At 41.9% G+C, this 22,939-nt stretch overlaps 1 protein-coding gene across 1 annotated transcript; it reads left to right on the top strand.

Annotated features, from left to right (window-relative positions):
- Positions 1–14,210: 14,210 nt before the first annotated feature.
- On the top strand, positions 14,211–14,840 carry LOC115677553 (uncharacterized). The gene has a single exon (XM_030600734.1). The coding sequence runs from the start codon at positions 14,211–14,213 to the stop codon at positions 14,838–14,840; it is 630 nt and encodes a 209-aa protein (XP_030456594.1).
- The last annotated feature ends 8,099 nt before the right edge of the window (positions 14,841–22,939 follow it).

Here is a 22,939-nt window from a genome sequence, read left to right on the forward strand (position 1 = left end):
GAATTTGTATCATGGAAATCATCTCGAAGGAATGATAACTGGGCTCTTCTTTTACCTCAGGTTTAACATAAGGTATGACACTTTCCTTGTAAGTGGCAAAGTCCGTCTCCTCGTGTACGGTAATCATTTTACCGTTAAAGACAAATCGAACTTTTTGATGGAGACTAGAAGGAATGGCGGCAGCCATATGAATCCAAGGCTTCCCTAGCAGTAGGTTGAAGGTCCTTGGAATGTCTACCACTTGAAAATCGATCAGAAAAGGCACAGGGCCTATATTTACTTCCAGCTCGATGTCGCCGATAACATCCTTCTTCATCCCGTCGAACGAACGTACAGTCACCTTTGAAGGTTTGATGAGTTCTTCACTAATCCCCAAGCGGTGCAGTGTGCTCAGTGGACACAAATTAAGTGCGGAACCATTATCAATTAGCACCCGTGACACCTCCTTGCCCCGGCATTTGACGGCAATATACAGGGCTTTATTGTGGGAACGCCCGTCAATTGTGAAATCTTCATCAGAGAAGGCAATCTAATCCTTTAAAAGAATAGCACCAACAAAGTCATCTAGTTGTACCTCGTTAATCGTCTCCGGGACGTGCACCTCATTAAGAAGCTTCATAAGCACCATTTTGTGGCTTTCTGAAGTCTTGAAAAGATCCGGTAAGGAAATCTGTGCCGACATCTTTCTTAATTGCTCAATTACTTCATATTCACTTGTCCTCATGACTGACAGCAACTGCTTGACATCCTCTTCAATTACTCCCTTCTTTTCATGCTCACCTTCTTTTAGGACATAACATCTTTCCGATCTGGTTGTTGCATCAACTTCTTTAGGCTTGTAGTCCCATGGTACACATTTGGTATCAAATTTCTCCTTTGGAGGCAAAGTGATAATCAAAGGCTGAACCTCTTTCTCTTCGATCTTTAGTTGACCAATTGGGAGCTCAATGGTAATTGGTTCAACATGACCCTTTTCTTCCTCAAGTCTATCCACTTCATCAAGATTAATCAATAGTGGTGTAATCACGGACACCATGCTTTTGTTAGCTTCAATAGTATCCATTCCACCCAACCGTCAAGCACGATATTTTCCTCTTTGGATGCCCATGAAAGTGGTGTGTATTTGACACGGTAGTTATACCGACCACTGTCTTGTCCCAGATAATCCACAATTTCGCCTCGTTTTCGTGCTTTGCGAACAAATCGTTTGTCTCCTTAGCGAGCCTTTTTCTTCATTTTCTCGTCTTGATCTTCCTTCTCCTCAAGACTTAATTTGTTGATTGGGATTTCATCCATGCCTCCCCATCCATTGGGCATGATAGTTTCGTTTTTAAAAGCCCAGGGAGGAGGTGTGTACTTAACACGGAAGTTGTATTTTCCACTATCTTGATCAAGGAGGTCTACAGTATCACCTTGCTCAAATGAAGTTTGAGTAAATCGCCTTTCACCTTGCCGAATCCTTTCTTTTTGCTCTTCAAATTGATCCTTCTCATCACAGGATGGAGTCTCATTTTGTTTGCTGAGCTCGTCGTCCATACCGCCCCAACCATCGGGCACAAGCACTTCACTTTTAAAAGCCTACGGTGGTGGAGTATACTTTACTTGGAAGTTGTATTTGCCAGAATCTTCTCCCAAGTTGTCTATGATTTCCCCTTTTAAGAATGCTTCGTGGCGAAAGCAAGCATCTTCTCGTCGGCCTGACTTTAATTTGGCTTCATATTCATCTTCTTCATCAGGCCTTATTATTTCTCCTTCTATAAGGATCATATTTACCACATTGTGCTCAGGAAGAGGATTCTGATGCACATTTGGCTTTGGCTCTTGAAAACTTAATATCTTCTTGTCTATGAGTTGCTGAACTTTGTATTTCAAGACTGTACAGTTGTCCACATCGTGTCTTCTTTCTCCCATATGGTATGTGCAAGTCTTCGACTCATCGTACCAGGGGAACCTTGTAGGATTATCCCTTGGCACTTCTTTGGCCACCAAATGCCTTTCTAACAGCATCGGTAGTAATTTCGACAAGGGCCGTGGCAACGGAGTGAATTGCTTTACGGGTTTTTTCTTTGGCTCAAATGGTTTTGGATTTCTCCAAGGGACATTGGACTACTTTGGGAATGAAGCCTGATTAACGTTAGGGCTAGATACCATAGCCACGTCACGTATAGGTTCTTTATCCTTTCTTCCAGGATACGGTCTCCGTGCTGTCGCTTCTTGAGATTTCTTCTCCTTTAATGACCATTCGATTCTTTCACCAACCTTCACCAACATGGTGAATGTTTGGCAGCCCGATATATGCAGCTTGTCATAATACTCAGTTGGTAATGACTTCAAGAAGAGTTCAATAAGCTTGTCCTCACTTATAGCCGGTTTGACTTGTGAAGCTACAGCTTTCCACCTTTGAGCGTAGGCTCTGAATCCTTCGCTTCTTCGTTTCTCGGTTCTGACTAAATCCTCCCGAGTTGGAAGTACTTCGACATTGAATTTGTATTGGCGAAGGAATTCTCCTGCCAAATGGTCCCATTCGGTAAAATCTTCTATATCAAGAGCGGTATACCATACCAGAGCTACTCCCTTCAAACTATCTTGAAATGTACTGATAAGGAGTGGCATATTGTCTGAATATCTCGCCATTTTGCGGAGATAATATTTCAAATGGCTTTTAGGACAACCGGTTCCATCGTACTTGCTCACGAACTCTGGTTCTTTGTAGTTTTCTGGAACAATCACTTTCGCGTATGGCGAGAACTTGTCAAATCTCTGAAGCTCATAGCCCTGACTTGCTAAGCATTCTTCAATTTTAGCCAATCTCTTGGCCTCTTCTTCATCCTTTGTTTTGGATGCTTTCTTGGTTTGATCATCCTCTTCCAAATTTACTATCTTAGGCATAGTCTTTGGAGGATTTTCTTGAACCGGTTCTTTGTTTCTGATTGGGTCTTCGACTGGTGTTTCGGTAGCATTTGAGGTTCCTACATTTGAAGTGGTAGGATAAGACCCTCGAGATGCGAGAATAAAGGCCTTCATTTCTGCCATCATGGCAGCCATTTGCGTCATCTGATTCTCCACTTCAGCTAGTCGAGTGCGAGTTTCTTCCTCAGCCATTTTAATTTGTAAACGGGTTCGGGGTCTTTTGCCTTCCGTTGCTAGAAAACCTGTCTTCATGAAAATCATCAGGATATTAGAATTGGAGAAATGAATATGAAAACCTACATTCTTTTAATTGTATGGTTTCTTGTGATTAACAAGGATAAGAGCTTTTACACAAGACATAGCCTTGCATAAAACTTCTCATCCATGTTTTTTCTCAAGGAATCATACCATTCAAAGAATTGTAATCCATGTTGATCCTTCCTTTTAACCATGATTTTGAATTTATTCAAACGGATTTTGAAAAATGAGTATTTCATATAAAATCCAAGATTGCTTTACAAAATGATTTTGAACTCGCATGGGAATTCTAAATCATCCAAGTCTAGGCTTCTTGCTAGCTAAGGTAGCTTCCCCCTCGTGGTAGTCCTTCCACTCTTTGATTCGGGATTCCCATTCTTCGACATCGATCATGACTTCTTCGGGGATGTAAGGCTCAACTCCAGGCACGTGTGGGACGATGTATTATGGGACATACTCCTCCTCGGGATCCATTATAATGCTCAATGGAACATATGGCTCCACATCAATTGGTCGTTTACTTTCTATCCACGTGATGTATTCCTTGGATGCCATATAAATCTTCATGTCTCCTTCCAAGTTCTTTGGCCATTCCACTACTTGTGAAGGTGAATTATCCAAAGAAAGGATGATTTTGTGGACCTTGGCTTGAAGGTCTTTCTTCTCTTGTTCGGGTATAATCCCATTTGGGATGTCAAAAGCGAACTCCTCAGGGTTCCATGCCGGTGGGACTTGTTGAAGCATCCCAAATTGTCTAACAACTCGCAAGGGACATTAGGCGGCTCCCCCATTCAACCCAAGTAATGGTACTGCGTTTCCTTATTGGCTTGTAATCCTTGCCCTGCTAATCTTTGGCCAATTGATCCGCCATTAGATTTGACTATGAGTTAAAGCCCTAATGAAGTTGGCCCAATCTAAGAAAGATTGCTTGGGCAATTTATGTTGAATACGAAGGTATCATTCTATGGGATTTATCGTTGGGCAAATCTCACGAATACTCATGGAATGGCACCATGGTCGAATATGTGAGATGAACCAAAGAGATAGGAGACCCGCAGAAGCTTGAAAGATTCATTTTCCCCGCTTTTGATATGTGTTCAAGGAAATGATGGTTTGAGCAAGAAGCATGTTAGAGAAATCCCATTTGAGACACGCTTGCCTCATGATTATTGCTACTAAAGGGTCAAATCCCGTTCTAGATACGGGGAATAGAATGAAGCCAAAGAAGGCTAGAATGAAGACCCGAGCCGAAGTGTTTCCCGTTTCCCTAGGAAGTTTGGAAAAATTGGCTATTAGAAAGGATAATGGAAATCTACCCGTGTTTGACTTGATTAACTTTTCGATTTTGGAAGCTTTAATGTTAAGGAATTCTGCAAGAATGCTTATGGGATTAAGTCCAACGGGTGGCTCTACGACCCTAGGCTTGGAATCAATTCCAATGGCGGCTTGGTACTCTTCCAAAGTTGGCGTCAATTCATACTCTCCAAATTGGAAGGTGGCGGTGGAAACTTCCCGAAAATGCGCCAATGCTTGGACCAAACTAACTTGATGTTCCACATGGATCAAGTCTAGAAGGTATCCCAACTTATCTCGAACATAGACTTGGTTATCTTTTGTCATGTCTTTCCATCAAGCCATGAGCTCTTTTCGTGGACTAGGAACCACTTGGATGTCTAGTTTTCCTATCGAGCCTAATCATGCAAAAAGTTCATTATTAGTCACCATGGATTAATTTTAAATGCCCATATTTTAATTATATATCCTTTTATGAACAAAATGGAGGTAAAGTATAATTGCATACTTATGACGTAATACAAATGCCACTTCTAATCCATTTATGCCTTAAAATAGCATATACTTGAAAATGTGAATGAAACTAATGTTTAATGCAAATGCCTTTTGACATGCTCCATTTTGACCATAAAGTCCTATCCTATGGTTTACAACTTCAAATACATCGAAAATAAACTTTCGGCAAATGGGATTGTACTTGTCACATCATGAGCATTCAATCTATTTGAATTACATTGAAAATCATCATGGACCTATACATTCCATCTAGTAATGAAAAATGTGACCAAATGGAGCATGTCACCCTTATTCATTCATTCTAGTATGAAAAGGCATTTTAATCAAACATTGATTGTCATTTGGGCATTTTTTAACAAAATGGTGTCAACTAACTTTGCATAATTGAAAAGATGAGAGAAGTGGAACGACACTTACTTACCGACACATTTTTTCTTGGTTTTAGGTATACCAACCACAAAGACAAGCATATGCAACAAGTGAGGTTTTGACACCTAAAAGGGTGGGATATACAAAAGGCTCAAGGTCACCACTTTAATGGACAAGGGATTCCATTCCAATAGGCGATCGGCCTAAAGTAATGGAATATTATTCCATCTTGGTGGTCGGTATTGTATTTAAACGATCCCATGAGCAATCGGCTTATAGTTTCGCCTAAACACATACCTCCTAAGGGTGATCCTAAATGTAGCCGGGGTTGGGCCACTGGTGGTGTGTGCGAAAAGTGTAGTGCTAAAACAATTTAAAGGCAAGCACAACAATTTATAACCAAACAGCGCTTCTAAAATTTGGTCAAAATCACATTCAATCCCAACACCATCCTGCAAAATAAAGGTAACCATAGACTACACCCCTTATACTTCCCACCTACATCACCATTTAACACGTCATTAGTGGGACGTACCTGGGATCCTTGCGAGCACAAACACATGCATATCGTTCTATCTAGGCCTAAGTCCACTTAGAAATTTAAGATTCCCCAGTGGAGTCGCCAAGCTTGTCGCGCCACGCTCTCGCGTGCTTAGGATGGAGATATTTTTCTATACGGGTCTCTCCCAGACCATACCTCACGTGACAACGAGATTTGTTTGATCTAAATTTAAACTTGGAGTCGCCACTAGTCATTTACGGTAGGTCGACTAGAAACCTAATTGAGGTACGGGAGAAGTACCGCAATCCTACGAATCAAAGATTCTGGATAAGGGACTTGATTACGTTAACGATCCCAAATTGAGACCATTAATGCCCTTTCGGTACCTAAGAATGATATGGCATGTCTAATGCGTCACACGGATCCTTAAGGTCACTTCACTAATCTAATCATGGACAAACAATTAAGCATCCAAGAATCAAATGCACATCCAATGGCAAATCAATCATAACAACCCTAATTTGGCCACTAGAAATGAAAACCTACCCAAACCCTAACAAAGCTCTAATAGCTTGTTCATTTCATTTTTTAAGGTTTAGGGTTTTTTTTAGGGGTTTTGGCTTTAAATTTGGAATTTTCCAAATTATGCCACTTGGGCATTTTGGAAAATCCAAATTTTACTTTTTATGACTGGCCACAATGATTTTTAATCATTATGTGGATTTTCAAAATTTAATTTTTTTTTCGGAAAAATTTTAAAACCGAAAATGATTTTTTTTATGATTTTCTCGAAATTTTTGTGAATTTTCCAATTTTTTCAATTTTTTTATTGATTTTCCAGAATTTTCAAATTTTTTATTTGTATTTTCTGAATTTTCGAAATTTTTATGGATTTTCTGAAAATTTTTGAATTTTCTGTAATTTTTTTGAATTTTTTTGAATTTTCTGATTTTGTTTTAATTTTCTAAGAAAATCTAATTTTTGTGATTTTTATGATTTTTTAGTATTTTTTATTTAGAATTTTCTATTTATTTATTTATTTTTATTTTTTTTCGAATTTTCCCGCCGAAGGGAATGAACCGGACCGGACCGGTTCAGACCGGTTCGGCCGAGACTGAACCGGCCATCGTCGGCACCGGCGCCGGTCGTCTTCTTCGACGAGCCCAACGCCGAAACGGCGTCGTTTGAAGTATTTTTCATTTAGGCATTTTCACAAATACCTGGTATGCACAACTTCCATTTCAAGGTTTTCGAGGCCGCCGGTTTGAGCTCACCGTCAGCGATCCTCCGGCGACCTTTTGGTCAGTCTGATTGCACCATTAGCAAGTCCATGTATTATATTATCAAACTAAACTAATTAGATCGCCGCTGGACCCTCGCCGGCCGGCGAAAAACCGGCCCAAAAAACCTAACTCACACTGTTTACATTTTCATTTTCCAGAATTCAAATCCTAACACTAGCCGCCCTAGCCGTCTAAATCGGCTCAATCAACCATCAAAACATCAAACGAGGTCAGGAAGACTAACCTGAATGGCCTTACGGCCACGGCAATGCTCCGGCGAGGTCGTTGGAGCTCCGACGAGGGGGTTTATATGGGGGCCGACTCTGGTCATGCGTTTTTTGAGGTCCAAAATGCAATCAAATCATATCAAAATGCTCAGAAACTAATAATGATCATCAAAATGTCAAGATTCGGCAATGAAATCACCCAAATATGCATGTTGAGATTAAAATCAAAATCTGGAAAATCTTCATAAATCTGATTGGGAACGATTTTCACCTGATTCGTTCGACGACCAAATGAATTTGTTGAAGTGATCTACACCCCAGAGGACCTTCCTTGACACTTTCTATTCCTCCCGGTATGCTTGGATTCGCCGGAACAGGTCTGGATGCGCCGGCCGAGACTGATTTTCAGACCTTCGCGGTCAGCTTTTCCGGTTTGGCACGGCGAGGGGAGGTCACGGTCAACTCATGATTCGCTGGCGCCCCGCCGTCTAGGGCGGCGCCGAACACTCACGGGGGAACCTCTGACCCTCTTTCTCTAGGTTTTTTCTCTTTGATTTCGCTCCTTTCTCTCTCTTCTCTCTCTCGGGAATTTTGTCGAACAGCTTCCCTTCTCGTTCTTTAGTTTTTTCTGGTTTTTGTTCTTCGATTTCGCGCTCAAAATCGGTTGGAACTGATTTTCTAATCGGTTTTGGTCGTTGAAAGATGCCAGCTGGATAATATCCAGCTGGAAAAATCAATTAAAACGTGCTCATTTGATCGGGATCAGTCAACGAAGTCACGGGCACAAGTCATTTTTTTCTCTCGGTTTCTCGCGGGTTGTAGCCGGGTGAAGAAGACGACACTGTTCGAGTCGGGTCGGGTTGACCCGCTCGACCCGGAAATTCCAGTTTTGCTTAAATTCGCGAATTAAACCCAATTTCCACCAAATTTTCGAAATTCAACCTCAAAATTGAATTTCCCAGCATGTTCCGAACCCAAACATACAATTTTCCCCAATTTTTGTTATAATTGTACCCAAAATTCTCATTTTTATATCCGGGTTAATAGGGTTTTGTTCAATTCGAGGTCCTAATGACCTGATTAGGCAAAATTGATGCTAAAATTGCATTACCCACCCCTGATTAACCCTAGAAATGATAATCTCATATTTCGACAATTTCATTTTGGGCATGATTCCCAATTTAGGTTCAAAATTATTAATTTTCAATCAATTTTTGGGGATTTTTTATTTTTATGTCAAATTGCACAATTGGACTGACCATTATGCAATTAAAGGGTTCCAGAATCAATTGTTGTGAAGACACTATGACCTAAAAATGTCTAGAAAAAATTTAATTTCATTTTTGGTTCAATTCGGGTTTAATTTTGCCCAATTTTGGGAAAAACATATACCCGATTGAGATTTTCTAAAATTGACGGTGTATTTATGAAATTGGATTTAAAAGAAGATTAATGAATATTTTTATGGAATTTTTTGATTCCATTTACTATTTTTCTTTATTTTCTTGCTTATTTTGACTAAAAGAAATTAAGAAAAAAATGCAGAAAAATGCTAAAAAATTATTTTTTGGTTTAGAAATAGGTTTCCAGGCTTGGCCAAGATCCCTAGACCTAATTTTGAAATTTTTGAAAATATGACAAAAATGAGCTAAAAATTAGGTGTCAACAGAAGTCTTTCATACCTAAAGTCCAGCCAATGCTCCTTACCTCTAAAGCTAGAGAAAGCATGCCCGATGAGAGGGGATTTGACAATTTTAACAAGACCCTAGCTCTCCCCACCACAATGGATGCAAATCTCTTTGTTTCTATGCGCACTTCTAAAACCTCACCTACATTTTCTGCAATTTCTCTTATTGCTACTTCAGACCTCCCCTCTATAGGTAAGCCATGAATTTGAACCCAAACGGTACAAGAATCGAATATAATGCAGTGTGGAGGCATACTCGATTCCCATAACTTTATTACCAGTAGATGGCTTGAGAAGGACTAAGGTCCAGAGTTCAGTATTTTGTCTCTCTCCTCCACAGACTCAAACTCAAATGAAAACAGACCTGGTTGTAGATGCTTGCATATGACAGAATTCGATTTCCAAGCTTTCTTCATCGTGGCTTGGAAAGCTTGGAAAGCTTGGAAATTGACAGAAGGACTTCCAAGAAGTTTACCAAAGACATTACGTTCACACTCTTGTAATTTGTCTTCAGTCACCACATTGTCTAACACAACAATTTTTCTTCCTGTCCAGAGATGTCCCAACCTTCTACACAAGGCCGCCATCCTTAGATCCCATTCTCTGTTTTCTTCCATATTGCTAGATTTTGTGACTAAATCAACCTAACGCACCTAGCATGCGATTTCTTACAACTATGCTTCTTCCATAGGTACCCAAAGAGTGGCGCCACCTAGAGGAGAAGGAAACATACCAGAAGTTGGAAAAGGACCCAGCTCGAAGACAAGTGTCTACAATCGTTGCTTTCTTCTTCGCCGTTTTTTCTTTTGCTTTTGAACCTTGAACTGAAGTGAATAGTTTCCCTGGACATCCGAAAAGGTGTGGCGCAAGAGGAGGGGGCTAAGCTGCCGTCGACTGCACCTGGAGACCGCATTTCGCCATTTTGCTGTAGTTGCGCCTCTCTTCTTCAACATCGTTTGTTTTTGCTCTTAATCCTCGCCATTCTGAGCGATTTATAAAGAAGATAAGGGTTTTGGAAAAGGTGTGAGGGTAGAGAGTAGGAGAGAACGATGGTATTATTGTCGACATGGATTCTGTGGGTTTTGGAAGGAAATGGGATTTAGGCCAAAGCTATCCAGGTGATAGAGAGGGGCTCTTCAGGCGAGAGAGAATTGATCCCCCCAAGATTGCCTAAAGGGGTTTAAAAATCAGGGATTTTAAGCTCAAATTGGGAATCTTGATCAATTTGAAATTGACGAATCAAGAGAGCACCATTCCTAGGGTTAATCAGTTATGGGCAATCCAATTTTGGCATCAATTTTCCCAATCAGGTCATCTAGATACAGAATTGAACAAAAACCCTAGTAATCCGAATTTAAAATTTAGGAATTTTGGGTTTAATTGTCTTAAAAATTAGGAAAAATCTCATATTTGGGTGCAAAATGTGTTGAGGAATCCAATTTTGGGGTTAAAATTGAAAAATAGGGTCAAAATCGGGTCGAATTCGCGAATTTAGACCAACCCGATTCTGCCAGGTCAATCAGATCAACCCGACTCGACCCGGATCGGTCTCTTTGTTTACCCGACCCGCCCAAAAAGCACAAAATGGATAAAATATCTTCTTAGCCTGCCTCTTCACCGCCTTACTGGGGCCAAATGAGCATGTGAAAATCAATTTTACCAGCTGGAGAATCTCCGGCTAGCATCAGAGAATCGTTGTAACCGATTTGGAGGTTGGTGGTAATGATTTTTGGGTGGGAAATTGGGCTAGAAAAGAGAGAAAAAAATGTTATCGTGCACATAGAAGGTGCTCAAGAGAATTCATGAGAGAGAGAGAGAGAGAAAATCAAAGCAAGGAAGAGAGAGATTGAGCGTAAGCGTGAGTAAAGATTACCAGGGCCAAGCGATCGGCGCTTTTTCGATCGGAAAAGCGCCGGCAAATCGATCCCGATGGTGAGTTTCTTCACCGGAGAACCTGCAACAAGGTTGATTATCAAGGCCTGAAGACGAGGCTTGGCCGACGTATCCGGGACTTTTCCGACGAAGCGGCGATCATGAACTTGAAGAATACACATCAGGGAATCATTCTATGATCGCAGTTTGGTCCAAAATTTCAGAATCGATCATCAACGAGACAGGAAAAGTTGGCTCATGATCACGGTCTCATAAAACTCCAGAACATGTGTTTGAGTTTAATCTTGTTTGATCGTGTGATTTCTTTCATGATTCTGAGTTTGTTGATGTTAAAAACGTGTTTCTGATCATGATATTGGTTGTTTGTTGCATTTTGGGCCATTAAATCTGCATAAACCACCTCGGTCACCATTATTGAACCTTGCCGGAGCTTCTTTGATCTTGTCGGAATGCCTCCTGGGGCCATAGGTCACTCAAGTTAGTCAATTCTCACATTGTTTGATGATTTTATATTGATTTGGACTGATGCAGATGGCTAGGGCGGACTAGGGAAGAATCTGGAAATCGCTGAAGGTTGTCTGGATTAGTTTTAGGTTAGGGTTTTAAGTTTGAATATCGCTGGCCGGCGTTGGTCCGGCAGCCAATTTGGTTCATACAGGTGGATAGTGGATGATCTGAACTTTGTCCATAACTAATCAAAAAGAAGAAAAGGTCGCTGGAAGCTCATCGACGACGAGCTCAAACCAGCGGCCTCGAGAATATTAATGCATGATTTGTGCCCACCAGGTATTTGAGAAAATGCCCTAATGAGAAACGGTGAAATGGCATTGTGCTCGCCCGGTGCTGGCCGGTTCGACTTGGTTGGATCAGTCTGAACTGGCTGGCTCGATTTGCTTTCTCGGCGGGAAAAATTATAAGAAAAATAAATAAATAAATAAATAAAAATCAATAAAAAAATACAAAAAAATTCTAAAAAATCAGAAAAACCAAAAAAATAAAAAAATTAGAAAAACCAAATTTTTTTTTGGAAAACTGGAAAATTCAATAAAAAAATATTTTCAGAAAATCCAAATTTTTCAGAAATTTGGAAAATTCAAAGAAAATTCTCAAAAAAATCAAAAATTTCTGAAAATTCCATAAAAATCTAAAAAATTTAGAAAATCAAATAAAAATGTGAAAAATGCAGAAAAAAATATAAAAAAATAAAAATCTCAAAAATTTTGGAAATTACAGGAAATAAAAATAAAAAATTAGCTCTTGGGAAAAGTAATTCACTGAAAATTTTTTCCAAAAAAAAAAAATTCACAGAACGATTCAGAAACATTGTGGCCAACCTTTGCAAGTGAAATTAGAATTTTTTTGAAGTGCCTAAATGACATTTTTAGGAAATCCTTAGTTTGGGGATTAAAGGAGTTTCAACCCCTAAATAACCCTAAAACCTTAAAACAACATAAATCATGGAATGAACAAGCCTTTAGGGCTTTACTAGGGTTTGGGTGTTTTGGATTGGCTTCCTTTTAGAGATAATTTAGGATTGCTTTGCTTAATTGCAATTGATTGTGGTGTTAATGATGATTGATTGATTTTCCACGATTAGAATGGTTAGAATTAGTGGATAGACCTCGGAAACTCATGTGACACGTTAGACACATTGTATCGTTTTAGGTACCGAAAGGGCGTTAAAGATCTCAATTCAGGATCATTAGCATAACCAAGTCCCCTTACTCATAATCTCTGATTCGCAGAATCGTGGTATTTCTCTCGTATCTCAATTAGGTTTCTAGTCAACCTACCAATAATGACTAGTGGCGACTCCAAATCAAAAATTTAGATTGAATAGAAAAAGAAAAATTATAACCTGCTGTCACGTGAGGTATGGTCTAGGAGAGGCCCCCCGTTTGTCTAATGATGGGATGTTTGTGGGACGTTTGGGCGAAATATCCGTATCGGACCCTAGTAGCTCATTCGGAGATAGTTTCCCCATTCGTGACAAATGGAGGTACCTCCTTAGCGTGCCAAAAGCGTGGTGCGACACCCAGTTCGGTTTCCGGGGAGAAAATTAAAAAATTCTAAAAAATTCCAAAAAATTCCAAAAAAAATAATATTCAGAAAATTATAAAAATTCCAAAAAATTCATAAAAAAAAATCAGAAAATGCAGAAAATTCTAAAAAATTGAAAAATTCAGAAAATGTAAAAAAAATTAATTTTAATATTTTCGGTAATAAAAATTTTCCCAAAAAAAATCAGAAAATTTCAAAAATTAATAGAATGAATAAAAAGGGTCTTAACCCCTATAAAACCCCAAAACTACACAATTCATTGAATGAATATGCCTTTAGGGCTTTAATAGGATTTGGGTGTTTTGATTGATGTTCATTTTAGATACCATATTAGGATTGTCGTGCTTCTTTGAAATTGGTTATGCATTTCTGTGTTCATTGATTGATTTCTCCTGATTAGAATGGTTAGAATTAGTGGATAGGCCTTGCGAACTCGCGTGACACATTAGATACATCGTATCATTTTAGGTACCGAAAGGGCTTTAGAGATCTTGATTCGGGATCATTAGCGTAACCAAGTCTCCTTACCCATGTAATCTCTGATTCGCAGAATCGTGGTATTTCTCCCGTACCTCATTGGGTTTCTAGTTAACCTACTAATAATGACTAGTGGCGACTCCAAACTAAAACTTAGGCTAAATAGAAAAGATTAGAAAATAAATACCCGCTGTCACGCGAGGTATGGTCTGGGAGAGACTCTCGTTTGGCTAGTAGTGGGATGTCTATGGGACATTTGGGCGAAATATCCATTTCGGACTTTAGTAGCCCATTTGGGGACAGTTTCCTCATTCGTGACGAACGAAAGTACCTCCATAAGAGAGCGAAAAGCGCGGCGCAACAGGCGAAAGCTACCTTAGCTAGCAAGAAGCCTAGACTTGAATAAATTAGCTCCCCATTCGAGTTTGAAGCATTGTATTGAAAACTTTTAAATTTCATATGCAAAGTTGAAACAATCACTTGTTGAATACATTCGATTAGATTTGGATTACGATTTGAAATATAATAAAGAAATCACAATGGATTACGATTATTTGAATTATATGATTTCTTGAGATAAATATTGATAAGAAATTTAATACACAGGGCTAAGGCTTGTGTAAAAATTATTATCCTTATTAATAAAAAAGAAACCACATAATTGAAGAAACATAGGTTTTAATCGTTGCTTCTTCATACTAATGTTTTGTATCTTTGACGAAGGTGGCATAAAAATGGAAGAAAGAAGAGCACGAGTTTGGACCCGCTTACAAGTAAGATTGGCAGAGGAAGAAACCCGTAATCGTTTGGCGGAAGTTGAAAACCAGATGAATCAGATGGCTGCCATGATGGCAGAAATGAAAGCTTTAATAATTACTGCAAGGGGTTCATATCCTACGATCCCCAATATCGGTGCCCCAAATGCTGGAGAAACATCTCACGAGGAACAAAATAGAAATAAAGAGCCAATTCAAGAAAACCCTCCAAAAGCCAAACCCGAAGTGGTAAATTTAGAGGAGGAAGATACATCAAAGAAGACTTCTTATAAACCCAAAGATGAAGAGGGAGCCAAAAGATTAGCTAAAATTGAAGAGTGCCTCACAAGTCAAGGCTATGAGCTATGGAGATTTGACAAGTTCTCACCATATGCTAAAGTGGTGGTTCTAGAGAACTACAAAGAGCTCGAATTTGTGAGCAAGTATGGTGGAAGCGGTTGCCCGAAGAGTCACCTAAAATACTACCTCCGCAAGATGGCAAGATATTCTGACAACACACCCCTTCTTATCACTACATTCCAAGATAGTTTGAGAGGGTCGGCTTTAGCATGGTACACTACCCTTGATATCAAGGACTTTACCAAATGAGATCATCTAGCCGGAGAGTTCTTGCGTCAATACAAGTTTAAAGTTGAAGTGCTGCCAACAAGAGAAAACCTTATGAGAACTGAAAAGAGGAGAAATGAACGATTCCGAGCCTTTGCATAGAGGTGGAAAGCCGTTACCTCACAAGTCAAGCCCGCAATCAATGAAGACGAGCTCATTGAGCTCTTCTTGAAGTCATTACCATATGAGTATTATGACAAGTTGCATGTCTTGGGATGTCAGACATTCACCATGCTCATGAAGGTGGGTGAAAGGATAGAATGGGAAATGAAGGAAAAGAAAACCCAAGAAGTGTCGTCACGAAGACCTTATCATATAAGGAAGGATAAAGAGTCCACTCATGAAATGGCGGTTGTGTCAAGCCCAAATGCCTATTCAGCACCGCTCCAAAAACAATCGAACACTGCTTAGAAAGATACAAAGCCGTTCAAACCAAAAAAGAGACCCATGAAACAATTCACACCATTTCCGCGACCTTTATCAAAGTTACTACCCATGCTTCTAGAAGGGCACATGGTGGCTAAAGAAGTGCCTAGAGAACATCCTCCAAGGTTCCCCGGATTTGATGAGTCCAAAACCTATGCATATTACATGGGTGAATGGGGGCATGATATGGACAATTGCCTCACCTTGAAAATCAAGGTCCAATAACTTATCGATAGAAAGATTCTCAACTTCCAAGAGCCGGAGCCGAACGTTCATCAGAATCCGCTACTGGAACACAATGTGGTAGGAATGAGATGGGCTGAAAATGAGAAAGCCGAGTTCGATGAAGACGTCAAATATGAAGCCAAGATAAGCCACCCGTTGCGGTGATGCTCGATTCCGTCGTGAGGCTCATAAAAAAGGTGAGATAATAGACACCTTGGGTGAAGATTCAGGGAAGTACAATTTCCAAGTCAAATATACACCCCCTCTATGGGCCTTCAAAAATAAAGTCATTGTGCCCGATGGGTACGGTGGTATGAATGAAATTCAAAATAATGAGATGAATCCCGAAGAGGAGGAAGATGAAGAAGAATAGAAAAGAGAGAAAATCCACCAAAATGACAAACGATTCGTCCGCGAGACACATGAGCGAGGTGAAACTGTTGACTTGTTGGGCCAAGACAGTGGTCGTTACAATTTCCATGTCAAATACACACCCCCTCTATGGGCTTTCAAAAATGAAGTGATTATGCCTGATGGGTGGGGTGATATAGACGAGATTCAGAATGATGAAATAAATCTCAAAGAGGAGGAAGATGAAGAAGAACATAAAAGAGAGAATATTCGCCAAGGCAATAATTGGCTCATCCAAGAGACACGTAAGCAAGGTGAAACTATTGATTTGTTGGGCCAAGATAGTGGTTGCTAGAACTTCCATGTCAAATACACACCTCCTCCATAGGCTTTCAAAAATGAAGTCATTGTACCCAATGGTTGGGGCGGAATGAATGATGAGAACGATGAAGGTATAGTATCCATGATTACACCATTCGTGATCAAACTGGATGAGATCGATAAATATGGGGAAGAGAAATGTCATGTGGAGCCGATTACCATCCAACTTCCGGTTGATCAGTTGAAGACTTTGAAGATTAAAGAGAATGAATCGCAACCAATTGTGATTACATTACCCCCAAAAGCCGAATTTGATACCAAACACGTGCCATAGGACTATTCCCCAAATGAAGTTGATGCTATTATCCGATCGGGTAGATGTTATGCTTCAAAGGAGGGATAAGTTGAAAAAAAAGGGGTGACAGAAGAAGATGCCAAACAACTCCTATCCGTCATAAAGACGAGTGAATTTGAAGTAATAGAACAACTAAGGAAGATGCCGGTATAAATTTCTCTGATTGATCTATTCAAAACATTTGAAAGACACAAGATGGTTCTCATGAAGCTCCTTAATGAGGTGCACGTGCCAGAAACTATTAATGCAGTGCAATTGGAAGATTTTGTTGGCACTGTCCTCTTGAAGGATCAAATTGCTTTCTCAGATGAAGATTTTCCCATGGATGGTCGCTGTCGCGACCTAAAAAAATCGGGTTTTCAATCTTAGGCTAATGGATTACTAGATCAATTAAATTAACTAACCTAGCTCAAGTTCTCCCAAACTCTACCAAATCGCAACTTAGGTCCAATTGTGAGCATGCAAATATTTTCAATGGGAGTCGCCACTAATCATTTAAGGTAGATTGATTAGAAACCTAAATAAAATAGTGGGAGTACTATTTTATTTCTGCGAACCGGAAATTATAAATTCGGGGACTTGGTTACGCTAGATTCCCTAACGCCCTTTCGGTACCAATTTCAAGAGAAATACTCAATTGGACAATTTTGATAAATCCTGACTTAGAGTTCAGAGGTGCAGAAATTTTCTTTTTTGATTTTTTATTTATTTAAATGAAAGCTAACCTATATGTAATGACGTGCAAAAATTGACATGTGATTAATGCAACCTAACATGCAAACTATATGTCATGCGACGACGTGATCTATTTCTAATGATGGGCATATTATTATTTTTGTATTTTTTCTTTAATGAAATTCGGAATTAAAAATGCCAATTATCTAAACATGCAATTTTAAACTAAAGAAATTAACCTATTCTAGAGTAATCGTTTTGGCATTTTTTTATCAAAATTTGAAGTTAAAATCAAGTAAAAAAATATAACCGCTAAATCTTTCGAATTAAGTTTCAATCTGAAGCCTGACAGATCGATCCTAAAATTCGAAATACCCGCTATGGAAATAACTCTATCTAAAGCCTGATAGATAGATTTACTTCCACGTGTGCGGTTGCGGATTAGGAAATTTTCCTAATCAATCACATCTTGAAAAAAATTAGATATCTTAAATATATTCAAAAGATTTTGAAAATTCTAAATTCTACCCAAATTTGAAAAGTAATAGATATCCAAGATTTCAAAAAAGGAAATAAAATCCTAATTGAAATAATGCCTATTGTTCAAATATGCAAAGTTAGATATCAATAAGCACGAATTAGGCAACAAAATATTCAAATCAAATTAGGATAAGATAATTACCTGATTTGCAGATTTCTTTCCAAATTTGAATTTGCAGCGGATCGGGATTGCGGATCGGGATGGTGACCGGTGGGAACGGCGGCGCAGCGGGCGTCTCGGGGCAGCAGCCAATAGGCGGGGACGGGCGACTCTTCGGCGGCTGTGCAGCGAACAGCGGCAGCATAGGCGGTGGGCTAACGGCGGTGCAGGCGGCTCCGGCTGGCGAGCGGCGGTGCAGGGCAGCTCTCCGACAGCTGTGCAACGAGCAGCGGCGACACAGGCGGGGGGAGCAGGGACGTCCAGGCGGCGGTGGCACCGGCGCGGCGGTGGTGTGCGACGAGGCAGCGGCAGGCAGGCGTGCAGCGGCGGTGGCACACGACTAGAGACGACAGGGCGCGGCAGGAGGCAGCGGCGCGCGGCGGTGGCACACAGCGGCTGAGGGGCGGAGCAGCTCCGGCGTAGTGCGGCAGGCGGTGGCACGGCAGGCGTGCAGTGCGGTGCGGCGGGCGGTCTCCTTCTCTCTCTCTCTCACTCTTCTCAAAATTCTGTCGTATGTCTCTCTAAAAATCCGATCTGAAAAATTATGAGAGGCCCCTCCCCTTATGAGACATAAACATATATTTATAGTGTAAACCTAGGTCAATTAGCCGGGCTTTCTAATCCTAATGGGCTAAGGTTTAAGCTTTAATTTAATTCTATGTGGGCTGAATTAATTTGGGCTTTTCTTTAATTAAGCATAATGGGCTAATTTAAGCTCAAATTAAGACAATCAAGCCCCTTTTAGGTGTGATTTTCGGCCCATGCTTTCCGAGTGAGCCGAGTCTCGTTCGGTGCCCGAGCTCGATTTACATGATGAATTTTAAGCTCGCTTACCACCGCCGATCCGATGCGAAATGCAGTTAATCTATATGAACCTAAACTTTATGCTATGCGATTTGTAATATTTTTGTTCAGCGGTTAAAATTTAATCCCTAATTTTCTATGCAATTAACCACTAAATGATGCGCCGAAATGTAAGTGTCAACAGTCGCTCACATAATAAGGCATTATACATCGCAGTCAAGTGTAAAGGCAAGGAAGTATCTCGAGTGTTAGTTGACAATGGTTCAGCTCTCAACTTGTGCCCATTAAGCATGCTATATCAATTGGGGATCAATGATGAGTCTATAAAACCATCGAATGTGACTGTGCGATCATTCGACGGCATGAAAAGGGATGTTATTAGAGACATTGAATTAGAAGTGATCATTGGTCCCGTTCTTTTCCTGATCAATTTCCAAGTTGTTGACATTCCAAGGACCTTTAATTTGTTGTTGCGAAAGCCATGGATTCATACGGCGGGCGCCATTCCATCGAGCCTACATCAGAAAGTTAGATTTGTCATTAGTGGAAAGATGATCAATGTACATGGGGAAACGGACTTCGCGACCTACAAAGAGAGTGCGATATTGTACATCGAACCCGAAGTGAGTGAAGAGCCAAGCTATCATTCTTTCGAGATGATCTCGATGGTGCATATACCTGCAGGCAGTGTCATGAAGACTCCAAAGCTTTCTCCATCATCTATCATGTCACGCCCCGCACTCCTCGGCGCGCAACATCCCTCGTAAAGGTCGATTCGTGTGCGACGTCCCAGGACGCGTCGCCGACCCAACACCCAACACAGAGATATAAAGCACATGCGGAAGTAATTAAAACCACCCGTACAATAAAATACACATAATCCAGGATAGCCATACAACAACCAGCACGGATAAATATACACTTGTTTTGACATCGGGAAACATATACAATATTCATAAACAGCCCACACTCAAAAATCAAAAGCGGGGTACGTGGCTCGGCGATCAACCACTATATCTAGCCGGGGCTCCTCCCAAAACGTTTCAATACGCCTGCCATCCTCAGGGCTGGGGGTCTGAAAAATTGGGTTTCAACAACAGTGAGAATAAATCTCAGCGAGTAATTCCCTAAACCTAAATTAGGCTAAAGTGCACCTCCTGACGAGTACTAAATCAACACTCCAAGCAAATCATAATTGACTTAGGCCCTCGGGCCCAAATCCAACACTCACCTTGCCCTGCAGGTTAGGCACTTACAATTCAAGCATAAAACATAGGATCCAGTCGCAGCACATGTACACATCATTTGGTCACAACGCATGTCATGCTTATGCTCGTGCTCATACGCGTGCTCACGCCTCATCAATGCATTTTCGCACGCTTGCACTCTAGCATACTTGCCATTTATCAATTTCTCCTCCGACCCGCGTTAAACGCATCAGGTCCGACCCGCGTAAAACGCATCACGTCTATCACTATCCAACACTTCCTGGCCCGCGTAAACGCATCAGGCCCAGTGTCTCTAGCCCGCGTAAACGCATCAGGCGCAACACCGATCTCCATATACGGACCGAACCCGCGTAAACGCATCAGGTTGGCCGTCTTCCGGCAATCCGGGCATCGTCCCGCGTTAAACGCCTCAGGACGAGTTCACTACCCCGCGTAAAACGCATCAGGGTTTATTATGATCACACATTCACAAGCACCAATTTTCATCTGAACCCCGCGTTAAACGCATCAGGGCATTTTAGGTGATCACAATGCACATGTCACTCGAGCACACTTGTAAATGCACATGCCGTGCCAATGCTCGTGATGCAAACTCATGGCTATAACGTTCACATATGGGCATTCACTTGCACCGCACCACTTACTCAAATCACGATGCAATCATGCGCATTTGCAACACGCATATTCAATTTCATAAATCAACATGCCCAATCAGACAATCAATTCAAATCAGCCATGACATCAACTTGACACACAATCCATGCACAATCCACACAACCGGGATAACAAGAACCCTCGCATTCGAGGCCCGCCAAGCTATTCCATTCTTAGTCCCGCTAAACAAGCAACATGGCATCCTAAAATCAATCACAACAAGGCTCATTTAGCCAGTCAATTGATCAATGCGATCATTCCCGGTAATTGCACAATTAAACTTCAAATTGATCACGCCCCGCCTAAATCAAATCCTGTCGTGACCAGCCACTATACCGCAATGTCTAGGCCAATAAATATCTTCAAAATGTCCCATTAAACTCCCCAAACCATCATTCTAATCAGCCACCACAAAGATCAAATGAGGCGCGCACTAAAATCCATATTTAAAGTCCGAACTTACTCCAAACTTGGACCGCTCCGTACCAATCTGTCCAGCCATCTCACGGCACCTCGCGGGTCACTAAATCTCAACTAAATTGTCGCACTAAGCCCGTAAAATAGCCACCAAGACAGCCACCATTCGGTCTCCCGATTTCACCCGCTAAATCCACAATTCCATCCAAATCACGGCACCTATGCCTCGCCACATCACAGCACACTATAGTCCACTAAACCTCAATTAAATCATCATTCTCGGTCACCAAACGGGCCACAAAAATCAGCCCCTAGCGGCCTCTACTCGGTCCTCAATTTGCACCCGCCAAATTCACATTTTCGCCCAAATTAAGGCGCCTATGTCCAGCCAACTCACAGCACAATACGGGCCTCTAAATCTCAATTAAATCATCACACTAAGCCTCGAAATCAGCCTCTAACAACCTCCACAATTTAACCCCTAAAATACCCTAATTAACCCCTAAAACCCATTTAGAAATGCAAATTATCCTAATTAGGGTTTAGGGTCAAACTCACCGGGTGTCCTAAGCTTCAAACCGAGCTGAACACGTGGTAATGGCGGCTGGACAGCGGCGGTCCCTCGCCGGAACAGTAACGGCGGCGGCGGCTCCGGCGAACGGCGCGAGCGACGGCGACGGTCTAAGCTAATCCACGGCCTAGAGAGGGAGAGAGAGAGGGGCACGGTCAGAGATAGAGAGAGAAATGGAACGGCTGGACGACCGGGCGAGGCGACGGATCCGCGCCGGAATAGTGACGGCGGCGGCGGAGCTCCTCCGGCGAAGGGCCTTCCACGGCCAAAACAAAGAGGAAGAGAGGGGAAAGGGGGCTCACGGGTTGGAAGGGAGAGGGGGCTGACCGGCTGAGGTGAGAGTAACGGCGGCTCACGGCGGCGGCACCAGAGACGGCGACGGCGCTCCGGCGAAGACGCACGGCGCTGAGAAAGGGGGGGGGACGAATCGGTGGTGACGGGGCAGCAAGGCGACGGCCGGGACGATGGCGGCGACGTCTAGGTGTCGGGGCGGTTCTGGGGGGCTGGCCGGACGACTGGACGACGGCTGGGACTCGCCGGATGCGGCGGCGAGCCGAGCTCGCGCGCTCGGGAGAGGAGGAAGGCAGCGTCGGGCGGAGCTGCCGCGCGGCGCGGCGGCGCGACGACGGTGCGAGGAGGACGGCGGCGTCGGCGGTTGCTTGGGCGGCGTCAGGCGGAGCTGGATGGGTGGTCGAGCAGCAGCCGGCGAGCAGAGCAGGAACGAAGCAGAACCAGGCGAGTTCGGGGAAGGAAGAAGGAAGAAGAAGAAGAGAAAGAAAGAAGAAAAGAAAAAGAAAGAAGGAAAAGAAACGAAGAGAGAGAGAGAGAGCAGGTGGGAGTGGGTGAGCTGAGGGGACGTGGGCAGGGGGAGACGTGCGCGGAGAGGACATGCGCGGCAGAGGAGAGAGAGAGAGAGAGAGAGAGAGAGAGAGAGAGGATAAAAGAAAATATTTGAACATTCAAATATTAATCGCGATCCGATGGCCCAAATTAAAAACCGAAAGTGGTCTACGGGTCCAAAATAAGCCTCGCACATAAAAAGAGACAAAGGCCAAATTAATTAGACCAAATCATAACGAGGGAGATCTACTAGTCCAAATTCGCACGTGGTCAAAAACTCCCATTTTTCCATCATTCCTGACAATCTCAACGCTGGTCACAACAATATCGACACCGTCCAATTTATTTTGTCCCAAAACTCCCGGAAATCGACTGCCAAGTTCGAGATCCAAATAACGGCCAAATTTGATCGAGTGCGATTCTAGCGAAATCTCTAATTTAAAATGATAACCGGGAGTGATCAGTTCCCGGGCGAGATTTTACTATAAGCACACTGACAAATTACGCATTTTA

This window comes from Syzygium oleosum, unplaced genomic scaffold, assembly GCF_021117445.2.
Source record: "Syzygium oleosum isolate NSW1041296 unplaced genomic scaffold, Sole_v2.1 Sole_v2.30, whole genome shotgun sequence".
Taxonomy (NCBI): Eukaryota; Viridiplantae; Streptophyta; class Magnoliopsida; order Myrtales; family Myrtaceae; genus Syzygium; species Syzygium oleosum.